This window comes from Myiozetetes cayanensis, unplaced genomic scaffold (assembly GCF_022539395.1).
Source record: "Myiozetetes cayanensis isolate MyiCay16 unplaced genomic scaffold, myiCay2020 scf6-25, whole genome shotgun sequence".
NCBI classification, from domain to species: domain Eukaryota; kingdom Metazoa; phylum Chordata; class Aves; order Passeriformes; family Tyrannidae; genus Myiozetetes; species Myiozetetes cayanensis.
Genome location: NW_026087853.1, coordinates 61,921,269 through 61,933,909, shown reverse-complemented (window position 1 = coordinate 61,933,909; position 12,641 = coordinate 61,921,269). Strand labels below are relative to the sequence as shown.

General features: G+C 42.3%; 1 protein-coding gene across 11 annotated transcripts in view; it reads left to right on the top strand.

Annotated features, from left to right (window-relative positions):
- Positions 1–1,761: 1,761 nt before the first annotated feature.
- Positions 1,762–12,641, top strand: part of LOC126650371 (liprin-alpha-1) — a 52,441-nt gene continuing 41,561 nt past the window's right edge. For 8 of the 11 annotated variants that reach the window (XM_050335091.1, XM_050335095.1, XM_050335093.1 and 5 more), the window contains exons 1-2: positions 1,766–2,586; positions 3,601–3,864. In XM_050335091.1, coding sequence (XP_050191048.1) covers positions 3,601–3,864 — 264 coding nt within the window. In that variant the 5' untranslated portion in view covers positions 1,766–2,586. Of the gene's footprint in view, positions 2,587–3,600; positions 3,865–12,641 lie in introns of all 11 variants that reach the window. The other 3 variants (XR_007631418.1, XM_050335087.1, XM_050335096.1) reach the window with 2 other exon arrangements.

Genomic DNA, 12,641 nt, shown 5'->3' with positions numbered 1-12,641 from the left:
TTTAGTTAAACACCTCCAGGGATGGTGACTCCACCACCTCCCTGGGCAGCCCGTTCCAATGTTTAATGACCCTTCCTGTGAAGAAATTCTTCCTGATGTCCAACCTAAACCTCTCCTGGCGCAGCTAAAGACCATGTCCTCTTGTCCTGTCACTTGTTCCCTGGGAGACAAACCCCCACCTGCCTACAACTTCCATTCAGGGAGTTGCAGAGAGTCCCCTTTGAGCCTCCTTTTCTCCAGGTTGAGCCTCTCCAGCTCCCTCAACCACTCCTGGTGCTCCAGACCTTTCCCCAGCTTCATTCCCTTCTCTGGACTCGCTCCAGCCCCTCAATGTCCTTCCTGAATTGAGGGGCCCAGAACTGGACACAGGACTCACTGAAGTGATGGGAGTGACTTGAACATGCGGGAGTGGACTGATTTACAGCAGGCTGAACATGAGCCAGCAGTGTGCCCAGGTGGCCAAAAAGGCCAATGGCACCTGGCCTGTATCAGGAATAGTGTTGCCAGCAGGAGCAGGGAAGTGATTCTTCCCCTGTACTCAGCACTGGTGAGGCTGCAACTTAAGTGCTGTGTCCAGTTCTGGGCCTCTCAATTCAGGAAGGACATTGAGGGGCTGGAGCGAGTCCAGAGAAGGGCAACGAGGCTGGTGAAGGATCTGGAGCACAAGTCCTACGAGGAGTGGCTGAGGGAGCTGGGGTGGTTTAGCCTGGAGAAGAGGAGGCTCAGGGGAGACTCATCACTCTCTGCAACTCTCTGAAAGGAGGTTGGAGCCAGGTAAGGGTCGTTGTCTTCCACTACTCAACCAGCAGTAGCACAAGAGGACACAAGTTTCACTGGAGGAGGTTTAGGCTGGACATTAGGAAAAATTTCTTCACAGGAATGACTGGTTATTGGAACAGCCTGCCCAGGGAGGTGGTGGAGTCACCACCCCTGTAGGTGTTTAAGGAAAGACTGGATGTGGCACTTGGTGCCATGGTCTGGTTGACAAGGTAGTGTTGGGTCATAGGTTGGACTTGATGACCCCAGAGGTCTTTTCCAACCAGTTGATTCTGTGATTCTGAGCAGGGCAGAGCGCACAGGCCAAGGCCGAGAGGGCACAGTGAGGCGACGGGAGCGGGTTAGGACAATGGGACCCATCCCCGGCTTCCCCTCTGATCGCGGAGCTGCGGCGGGAGGTCCGTCTGCCCGGGCCCTGCCGCGACACGCAGGTCTCCGCCACGGGCTGCGACTGCGGGGCGACTCTGGCACACGCCGCGCTGAGTCCTCCAGCCCTGCCCTCTTCCCATCCCTCAGCGAGCCCGCCTCCGTCCCCGGACGGGTCCCGTATACAGCGGGAGCGGACAGCGCTGGTCTCGAACACGCGGCCTGGAGTGCCGCGAGGGGGGGAGGAGCGGGTGCGTCGCGCCGCGCGGTGCATTGTGGGCGCCGCCGTGATTGCTGCGGAGCCGCGGAGTGCGCCGGGAGCGGCGGTCGGAGGGGGAGGCGGAGGCGGCGCTCGGGGTGGCATCGGTACCGCCACCGCGGCCATCGGGGCTCCGCGGGCTTGTGCCGTCCCGTCAGGGTACCGCCCGGTGCGGGAGAGCCCCTCGCCGGCCGCCACGGGCGCGGTGGGCCGAGCCGGGCCCAGGCCGAGGGGACGCTCCCCCGCCGCTCGGTAGGGACGGGAGGGAGGGAGCGCTCGCCGGGGCCTCGGCGCCGGGCTCGCTGCGGGCTGTGCTGGGGCCTCCGGCGGGGAGCGAGGGAGGAGGGAGAGAGGGAGAGAGGAGGAGGGAGGCGCGGCCGGCGCTGCCCGTCGCGGGAGGGGGAGCAGCAGAGCCCCGCCGCCCGCAGCTTTGTTCGCCGGGCCCTCCGACGCTCGTCCCACTCCTCTGCCGCAGTCCGAGCTCTCTCCCGGTTCCTTTCTTTGCCCTCCGCTGGATACCTCGGTGCTGGAGCATCGCCTGCGGGACCGACCCCCTCTCTCCTCGCCTTTTTTTCCAAAGTGGCACCGGCGCCTCGCTGTTGGGATTATAAATGTTTGAACTAAGACCCGGGGAACTGGAAGGAGAGCCTCCCGTTGGAATTAACAGGAGAGAAAACAAGGGAGGCTTTTCCAAATCCTCCGCAAGAAAGCCCGTGCTGGTTTTTTCCCGTGCTGTCCGCACGCTGTTTGATAATGCGATTGTGACCTGAGTGGAATTTATGAACGACGAACTAATTGAAGCTTCTTGCACCGCTGCATCGGACTACATTTTTTTTTTATTTCCTCAGCACATGATTCCTCCGTGCCAGCTGTTGCAGGACCTGTGGGCCAGTAATAGAGGGATGGGAAGCTGAGGCCGTTTATTTTCACGTGCTTCTGTTCCGGGGACTTGGCGAGCTGGCTGAAGCTGCTGCTGCTTTTTACTGGATCTGCGCTTTCCTCGGCAGGTTTATTTGTTTTCGTGTGCTCGGGGTGTTTCGATTAGACAGACGTCGGACTGGAGCTGAATGGATGCTTTGCAAGCCGAAAGGGGGGGGTAACAGAAAACTGCTAAAACAGAGAAGAACTGGTACTGCAAGAAACCTGGAACTTGTCTTCCAAGCCTTTTTGTTTTGTTGAGCAAGGTAAATAGCGTAGTGGGGAAAATACAAGGCTTATCGTAGTCATGCAAGAAAGTGTTACAAAGCATCTCAAACGGTTCCAAGTCTTCCAGGGGATAGTGAGGACTCACAGTAAGGCTCAGAATGAGTTTAGTTGTTCTTTAAAATGTTCAAATACGGGTATGAAATGTAAGGCTGAGAACAAAGTTTGTGGCACCTGTGAGGTAGAGAGAACTGCTTTGTCCGATGTGCCTTATGTTCTTGTAGTTTTGTGATGGTGAGAGAGGCTTTCTGAAGAACTGTAGAAGTCTTAGTGGTTCAGTGAGAGTGTGCAGAAATACAGTGCTTACATATGCGTTGTTTTAACTGGGTTTCGTTCTCTGCCTTTGATTATTTTTGCATACTTTTCATTTTCACATTGACAGCTGCTACTACTTTGTAATGGATTTTTTTGCTTTTTATCTTCCTTCACGTGTTTTGTCACCTGAATTGGACTATTTGGATTTACCTCTCATTTACATGCATCACTTTCACCATAAACTTTCTGCAGCCAACATTAGCTGACAGTACTGTTTTAGATATGATCTTTATACGTTTGAAGCATTGGAATGAACAGATAATGATTCTCAAAATGTGCAGTGTAATCAGTTACTGGGTTAAGTGTATAATTTTGAGGGGCAGGCTACATGCTTCATCTTTGGTTGTTTTTTTTTTTTCCTTAAAGATCTGGGCAGCAGTTCACTCCTGACAGAAATATAAATCCATTAAAACGAGATCACACTTTGAAACGTGGCTGTAAAAATCTGGTTTTGCAAGAAGTCACAAGATTCTCATTACAAAGTGATGCCTTGATTAAACTGACTGTGTTATCTTTTCTCAGCCTTAATGAAATAGTGGCAAAAACTGAGGTGTTGGCAGCCCTCGCTGATTCTGTCATGGGGAAAAGCTAAGTGGGTATTATGGGCAGCACTCAGAGTTCCTGTTTGGATCTGTTTGACTCGACTTTACGGTCTTTGTTTTATCTCGTTTTGTTTCAAGATGATGTGTGAGGTGATGCCAACCATCAGTGAGGCTGAGATTCCCGCTGGGGGAAATGGAGGCCACGGTTCAGGTTCCCCATTACAGTCAGATGCTGATTCCCACTTTGAGCAGTTAATGGTGTCCATGTTGGAAGAAAGGGATCGCCTCCTGGAAACGCTGAGGGAAACTCAGGAGACCCTGGCACTGACCCAGGGCAAGCTGCATGAAGTTGGTCATGAGAGAGATTCCTTGCAGAGACAGCTCAATACTGCACTCCCACAGGTATGGACAACTTGAAAGGAAGGTACCTTTCAATAATTTTTGTATTCTTTGTGGTGTTTTGTTAGCTTTTTTTGTGTTTAATTTGCTGAAGAGTCAGGTTGTGTTAGGAGAAGATGAATCTGGCTTAGGACTATCCCAAGTGTCTGTTGGTGCTTACTCACTTTGAGAAAGGTATGAAAGCAAAGCAAGCAGGAAATGGCAGCCCTTTCCCTCCAGTGTGCTTTTCCAGTTGCTGGAATTTCTTTGGCTTAGCGTGAGTATGAAGTTGTATCTACATTGTATTGACGTCCTTTTGTTTCACAGAACTTGATGGACTTCCTTCTGTAACTGTTATTCCTTTAATGCTGTTTCTAACTGTCTGATTAATTAATGTGCTGAAGAATTGATACCTGGTCAAGTCAAGGGTGTTCAAGGGGGGTTTGCAACGAGATGGTCTTTAAGGTCCCTTCCAACCCAAAGCATTCTGGGGTTCTATGAATTCCATATAGGCCATTCTGACATCACTATGGACTTTTGATTTAAAAACTTGAAAAGTTGAAGACTGATATCTTGTGAATACATGCTGAGTTGTCATGGCGATGTAGGAGTCTGAGTGTGTTGTTTAACCTGTTTAGTTACTTTTGAAAAGTTTGGATTTGTTTTTGTTGGTTTTTTTTTCCTTTTGGGAGTTCCTAATTCCTGACTTGGAGGATGCAGTGCACCAGCACGTGGCCTGTGGTGCTAAGTTTGTTATGTAAGGAACATAGTTAGGAAAGGTGATTGGTGCCTACAGAACTTCTTGGGGTTTATCCGTTCTGTTAAAAATAGTACAAACTGAACTTTGAACATGTTGGGAAGCATTTAGTTGTAGGCAAAGCAGAGCAGAGGCTACTTTAAGTGTTGGTTAACTGTTGATAGCCCTGTACTTTCTAGCATGTTCCCAGTGTCACGATGATGTTATTACTTTTACAAATGTTTACATATCCTTAAATATACTGTAGTTACTGTTTATACCCTTTAAAACAGTAGTTTTAAACCCTTGTGTTTCACTGCTCTCATTATAATGTAATCACTGTGTGACACTTGGTGTTGTAATTGGTCCTGGCAATTACTGAGGGATAGAAACAAAAAAAGTTATACATGTGTTTCGGTGGTGTGATGGAAATCCCAAAGGAGAAGTTTCCAACCTTTGCCGTTGCCTGTGTTAAATCATGTGCTGCAGGCAAAAATCGTTTCTTTGTTTTTTTGTTGTAATAACTGTGGCTTCTCTTCAGTCTCTGTGTCAGGTCTGCATTAATGGATGCCATTAACCAGTTGTGTGACCTGGAAATTGTTACACTTGCATTTGTGGCTGAGCAGAATCACCCACATTCCAGACTGTGCCGTTCCCCTTTTCAGTTCTCAGTTTTCCTTCCTAAATCTAGTAAGCTACTTACACTTAACCATTTATTTCTAAACATTTCTGAAAGATTAATGAACAGTTCCCACTTTCAAGAATGTCATAATTGCATGGCTTCCTGTGAAATCTGTAGGAAAAGAAAGTCAGTTGACAGAGAAATTTTACTGCAGTTTTATCTAAATACACAGCAGGGTATGAATTTTTGTAGATTGCTGTTAAAAGTACTTTTTAATACTGTGAAACTGCCACTTTTGTCCTCAGTGGGGCTTGGCTTACTGTGGAAGGTGACAAGTGATGGTGCTTTGAAAAGTCAGAAGGATTTTATTATTATTTCTATAATCAGCAGTTACTGCTGTATTTGACAAGTTTTTGGTGTTGTTCTGGTAGAGTTGGTTTCTTCATGGGTGTAAATTTCTGATGAGGTGAAACAATATATTTTTGAAATGTTAATATGTGTTCACTGTCAAAACTATGGTGACTAATATTTGAAACTGTTCACACGTTTTTGTTAATTATTTCAAGCTGAGAGGTTTATTTGAACTACTGCCTCAAATGACCCATTGTATAACTGTGGATTTCAAGGAGGGTGGAAGCAGGATAACCTTAAATTTCTGACAGATGTGTAATATTTTTTTCAGAAAAGAAGGGATAATTGTGTACATTTTTTTTTTTTATGGTGGTAGTTGTTTTCAATTTAATAGATCTGTGAAGTTCAATTTAACTAGTTGTACAAAGCCTGGTATAATTGCATGAATTACTAAATCACTGTGTAACCAAAGTGTTATTTCTCCCTCAGACTTGGCTTCTAAGAAGTCTTTGTAGTTGATTTTAGAGTGCTTTATCTTAACAAATGTTGAACTGAATTGTTTGTGTGTTCGCTTTTCCTGGTTTCTGTTTTTAGCTGAATCAACCAGTTATAGACTGTTCTGATACTGATGAAAAATCCTTGTATAAAAGAGGAGTGCCAGATTTCCTCTATAGCAAAACTACTTCTCTGGGTTTAGTATGAACACACTCAATTTCTGATGGAATCCCTGTATTAATTCCTTACGTTCACTGAGCTTCTCTGTGTAAGAAAGAGGTTCAGACTGGTGGATATATAGTTAATTACAAAATAGCAAATTAGTACTTGAGTATTTGTGCATCTGGTAGATTATAGAAGCAAATGCAGGGTTTTTTTCTGCAGCAGTGATAACACATTTTCTGAAGCCTCGAAGGAGCAGACTTTTCTAGCACACTTAGTGTGTGGGTAGGTAGGAATTTTAGGCATCAGTTCTAGTTCACGTAAACCTGGGACACCAATTTAGAGTAAAATGCCTTTTGTTGGGGATGTTTAATTCACTGAGAGGAGAGCATTTTAATATGATATAGATGGGTTTAATCTGTTACATTTACACCAAGTAAAACTGCCCATTTTTTTTTCCTTTGTATGGGCAGCTGGAAATGAAATAATCTCTGCTGCCTTGATAAAATAACTGGATTCTTGGCAATGCCTTTTGTTTTCTGGGAGTTACCTGCTTATACAGATTACCCCAGTCCAACTGTGCTCTGACCTTGGAAGATGAACTTGAGGAATCAAATTGCTGTGCAAAAATTTAATTTTATTCTTTCCAGAATTCTTCATAGAAAAAACTTAAAATGAACTTTTTAGTTAGAGAGCTTATGGAAAACACTTGGTCCAGAGCCTGCCCTGGTATAGTTTTGTAATGATGGACTGAAGGATTTCGTTGCCATTTTATTAACAGTGGTACTTGCATTTCCTCCAGGCAAGTTTTAAGTAATACAAGGATGTCATAGATGTAGAAGTGAGGTTTTGAATTGTACATAAGTTGAAGAGCACAGTTGCAGAAAGCGCGTTAAGCAAAGGCCTTGCCAAGCTCTGCAAAAGCTGACATTTTCTCAGCTTTGAAAGTGCAGCTCCGTTTCCAGTATTCATAGATGTTCGACCTTGAGCTGACATGGCTTTTACTTCTTACTCTGGCAAGAACTGGTGCTGACTTCTAAATACCAGCCATTGATGTCAGCAGTGCATTGTGAGTCCAGAAATGATGGAGATCCAAAGGGATCTCAGATGTAACTGTATGTCAGGGCAAATGGATCCTGCACTTCTGTCACCCCCTTCTGACAGCAAAAACATGATTCTGTTGCATTTTCAGATAACTAGCATTTTAATCTTGTGTTGAGTTTCAGTTGCTAAACCTTACTAAATTACTGGATAGATCTGGCTTTCCAGTTTAAGTCAAGATGGAGATAGGAGTTAATGTTCTGAATTCTCACTTACTGTATCAATAAACCTCAACTTCCCTGACATTTCTTTCTTTGCAGAGTGTGGAAACAGCCAACTTCTGCCAAAACGTTCAGAATATGAAGTTATCTGAAAGTATACACTTAAATAACGTATAAATTCTTTAAGCTACACTTAAATAATCTAGTGGAATGCACTGAGGACCAAGTCCCCAGCATTGGTTCTGACTTTTTAGTTTCTCATTTAAATATATATGTCTTTGTTGTTTGAAACATCCCACCCCTGCCCAGCACACATCTGTTTGCCTATTGTTATCAACTTTCTGTTTATACTGTGCTTTTAATTTAGGTTTTCTTGATTATAAATAGACCTTTTAGCTAGATTAAACTTGGAACTAATTTTAAGTTGTCTTGTACTTGAGGATGACTTTTAGTACTATGATGTCCCATCCATGCCCATAATAACCAAATTTTATGAAGTCGGAAACTATTGGTTTCATTTTCCTTCATTTATTTGTAGGAAGAATGTTTTGGTGACTACACAAGAAATGCTTTTTACTTGTTTTTAATAGTCAATGAGGCCCTGAAAGATGAGCTAATGGTTATTTTTGCCTATTTTTCAGCTACTGTGTACAAATATCTGACAATGGGTTTACTAATGTTTGGTTTGCTGTAGTCTAACAAAAAGGCTGGATATAAGTTTGGGTATAATCAAGACAAGGTGTTTTAAAAATATGTTCTATATTTAGAACCAGGTGACCTTCACATATATGTTCATCAGTGGTAACTTGTCTGTAGCCTCTGGTACAACAGGGAGTGTGTGTATTTTGGTATTCTGAGAATTCTTCCTCTGCAACCTTATATTTTTCTCAGCTCTTTTTAGGAGTGTAACTAAAAACTACTTTGAAGAGATTTAGTAGCAAGACTGAAAGATTCAATGTGGCTATATAAAAAAAGAAAACCTTTTGGCGTTTTTTCTTAAATATGAATTAAGAATACAATTTCACCCCCCCCCTTACAAATTCTTAGTGTTTTAATGTCCACTGACCCGAGAGCTTGGTTTGTCCTTTCTGGTGTTTACTTAAGAGGGGTGAATGTTGGTTTTACTCGCTATAGATTTTGAACTTAGAATCAAGAGGACACATTTGTTTGCGTTTTGATATATAATTAACAAATTATAATTAACAGTGTTGTTAGAGAACTTGAATCTTTGGAGAGAACATTTTAACTGATTAATAACTTTTTTCTCTGCATGTCAAAACTGCATTAATGTACTTCACACTTCAATTTTGGGATTTTTGGTTTTTTTTTTAGTTTTCCAGCTTTGAAGGAATATGACAGAGGTCTTCTTCTTGTAAACTGCTTTTGGCAATCTAGGCAGGTTAAGTCACTTTAATTCCGTAAGGGTGACTGGAATCTGTTGATATATGTTAGAAAATGCTTATCATAATCTCTTGTGTATATGGATCTCAAGCCACAAGCACTGAGAAGGGATAAATGTGTGTTGTGCGAGTCAGGTCATCTGGGTGTTCAGAATTTTCCAAGTGGATTTTTTTGGGAGCCTGCCTATGGATTCTCCAAGTGTAAATGTGTGGCAGTTCTTGCCAGGAAAAATGTTTTACCATTCTCCAGGGATGAGAGAGGAATTACTGTTTTGCTGCCTATTGGAGCTGAGTTTTTTATTCCACTTGACTTTTTCACAGAGGCTCTGGGAAATGCTGTTTCCACGTTTTGTGAGCTTCAGATGATGGTGTAGTGAGCTGAATACGTATCTGTGGGTCACTTGAGGATATTGCTCTCCTAGTTGGATATTCAGGGTTGGAACACTGTGATTCCAAGTTAAAGTTCACGCTCACTTCCATTCTGATGTGTTGTTTTCCTTTAGGTTCTCTGTAAGTTGATGGGAATAGTTTTTTAATTGTTTTTTTTGCCTATGACCTTTATCTGTTTCAGACTTTACCTTTTGTTTCATGTAAGCTCTGCTGAAAATCAGCTCCTTTTCTTCTGTTTGGCCCGACAAGGCTCTGTGGCCTGATCCTGCTTTTTTAAAAAGAGCAACTTTGTTGCCTGATCTGTTTGTTGGCTGTTCCACGCCGGCCTTGAGCTTTGCTCATATGTTTACGTTCGTGTTTTCTACTCAGGGTGTGTTTTGTGAGGATAGAAGTGAAAAGCCTTAATAGAAATACAGTTTTTGTTGGATCTGAAATATAGGATGACTCTTAATGGATATGTATGAATAAGGGCAGGCAGCATCTTTTCCTGTAGCTCATCTGTCTTGTGGTTATGCTTTCAGAGATATAAATACCCAGAATTAGTATCTTGGTTTAGAAATGCCATGGAGTGCACCCAGATAAGGCAAGTGCACGAGATTCAAGGCCAGGGTGGATAGGGCTCTGAGCAACCTAGGCTGGTGGAAGTGCCATGGGCAGGGTGTGAAGTGAGATGGTCTTTAAGGTCTGTTCCAACCCAAGCCATTCTAGGATTCTGTGATTCCTAAATAAAAAGGTCCTTACACTGCCAGTGTATAACCAGTTATCTTCAGGACAGATTTTAAACAAGAACCATCACTTGTTTCAAAGGCCGTGTGGAAAAAAGCTTGGTATATTTGATATATGTATCCTTTGAGTTGTATTAAAGGGTAAAAGAACTTCCACTCAGAAAACAAGCATTTTGAATTTATTGTGATAGGAAAGTGGGCAGCTTTTAATTTATTTTTAAAATTAAATTTATTTATTTAATTATTTTTAATTTTTAATTTGTTTTTCTCTCTGGGTATGCTCTGAGCTGTGTTTGTGCCTCACTCCTATTGCTAGAGAGAGAATTTGGTATCTAATTGAATTGAAATATTCTGAAGCACAATGGTTCCTTTTTTTATTCCTGTCTCCCATATAAATGCATATAAAATTTGGGTTTTGGCCACCAAAATAGTTGGTGTAAAGCCTAAAACTTCTTTTATGTGGAGAGAACTCACTCAGTGAAGAGGACCATAAATTCCTGTTGTTTTAATGGTTCTGGATCTATGGTTAGCTCAATAAATAGTTACCAGTTTTATTAAGCTGTTTTAGTACTATTTCTGAATTTTCAAGTACAGTCATGAAAAGGGGAAGAGATATCTGAAAGCGGAATTTGTTTTATCGTGTGCTTCGTAGAATGCTTGATATGGAAGTTTTCTCGCTGTGCAAAACAAAATTATTTTAAAATAGGAAAATTGGGGATAAAAGGGAAAGGAAATGGCAGGGTTTAAATTGTGGATTTGTGGGTTTGAGTTGTGGGATCTCGATTGCTTTATGTGAGCCTGTCACAAACATTTTAGCAATATATACTTTTTGCCAATAGAATGTTATAGTCAAACCTCTGTCCAGAATTGGAAATTCTGCAAGCTGGACGTGCTGGGATTCCTGGTGCTCTTTCGCCTGCTAATGAACAGCACTGGACCTAAATTCTGTTATTGGCTGTGCTTTTCACTGTAGTTTGTGCTTGTGGATTGGCTGTTCCCAATGGGAAGCTGAACTCTGGAATTTCGTATTTAACATTCTGCTGTTCTTCCTTCTGCTGGAATTTAGGACATGGGCTGCTTTGGAAACCCAGAAGTAAAAAACTTCTGATCCAAATCAAAGGTCATTTAAAAATCTAAATGGCATTGTTTTGTTAAGATTTACCCATAGTACTAGAAGTTCTTGAGATAATCTAATTATGCATGTAAAGGATGACCCTGCACATGAGAGAGCAACAGGAACAGCAGAGCATGTGTGGAGGGTGATAGTGGATGTGTGGATGAATCTAGCTGGGGTTTCTACATGTTTATGCATGTGGAAGGCAAACTCCTAATTTCAGATTATCCCTTCAAAAGCTCTCTCTGTTTGGGTGAATGACTAAAAGTTGGTTTAGATCATTTCAGGGATGCCTTGGTATACCATTGTGAATCTTTGTTTTTTCTTCCTAATGTATTTTTCATACAGTATTATCACCTTTTTGTACTTCATAGGGAAGGGCTTGGAAGGTCGTAACATTCTTTACAAAGCTTTACTTTGCAGGTGCATCTAGTAATTTCTTTCTTTTAGAAATAAATACATAGTTCTTAAGTTTTCAGAAAGGTCTTTGGAGGGTGTGGTTCAATACCATTATCTTCCAAAAGCTGAGTCTTTGTTTCAAGAAATCTGGAATGGCTTTACTTCATGTAAAGTGGAAGTGGACCAGGTTTTTAGGATTTTAGGTCTCACTGCTTGTCCATGCAGGGAAGAAACTGTTCTTTTCCCCTCCTGGCATCTCATTTATGCTCCTCCTTTATGCTCCTCAGTCCATCTTTCACTGTAAGTCTGTTGTAAGACTTGAGAGTGTGCTCTCTTTCGTGGACTTTGGAGTTGCCTTTATTTGTGAAAATTGAGCAACTTTTCCATGGAATGGTCCAGTAGCATTTTGCAGAATATCACAGATTTGGATGTATTTAGCTTCAGTACATCCACTTAGCATGTAAACTGGGGTGATAGAGCACAGAGAAACAGAAAAATCAAAGGTAAAGAGCTGGTAAGTTGCATTTCCTGCTGAAGGCACCTATCTGTCCTCATTGAGTATGACTTGCTTAAACAAGTTTGAAATTAGGAGACTGAAGTGTTCATCGCTTGGCAAAAAAATATATATATATATATATATGTAATAGGAGAGCACTGAGGGGGAAGTACATGTTGGTGCTTGTTTAATGAGGGTGTCTTGGCCAGCCTTATTCAGGTATTCCCAAGCATTCCCTTTTAACAGAGTGTGAAAAATGTACTTTTCAGCTACTGTCCACAGAACTAAATCTGGAACAGGAGGCCAAGATTAGTGATTAGAATAGGCCAGGGCCTCAGCTGCTGCTCACAGTTTTTGCAAGCAGGAGTAACTTTGTCACTGGAATAATCTGCATGATGGGTCTTGTCCTGGTCTATTTGTAAAAAATAGTGGAGTGTTAGTCATGTGAGGGTTAGTTTTTAAACGTACTAGAATGCAATGTGTAGGATTAAGTAATTTTTAATTAATGAAAGTCATAGGAGTTTAATATTTAATGCCAACTGAGCCAGACTTGTGCAGTTTCTTGTGAATGCAGTATGTTTAGAGTTGATGTACAGAAAAAGACATATGTTTTTTCTTACCCCAGTAAACTCACAGTTCAGTGCTGTTT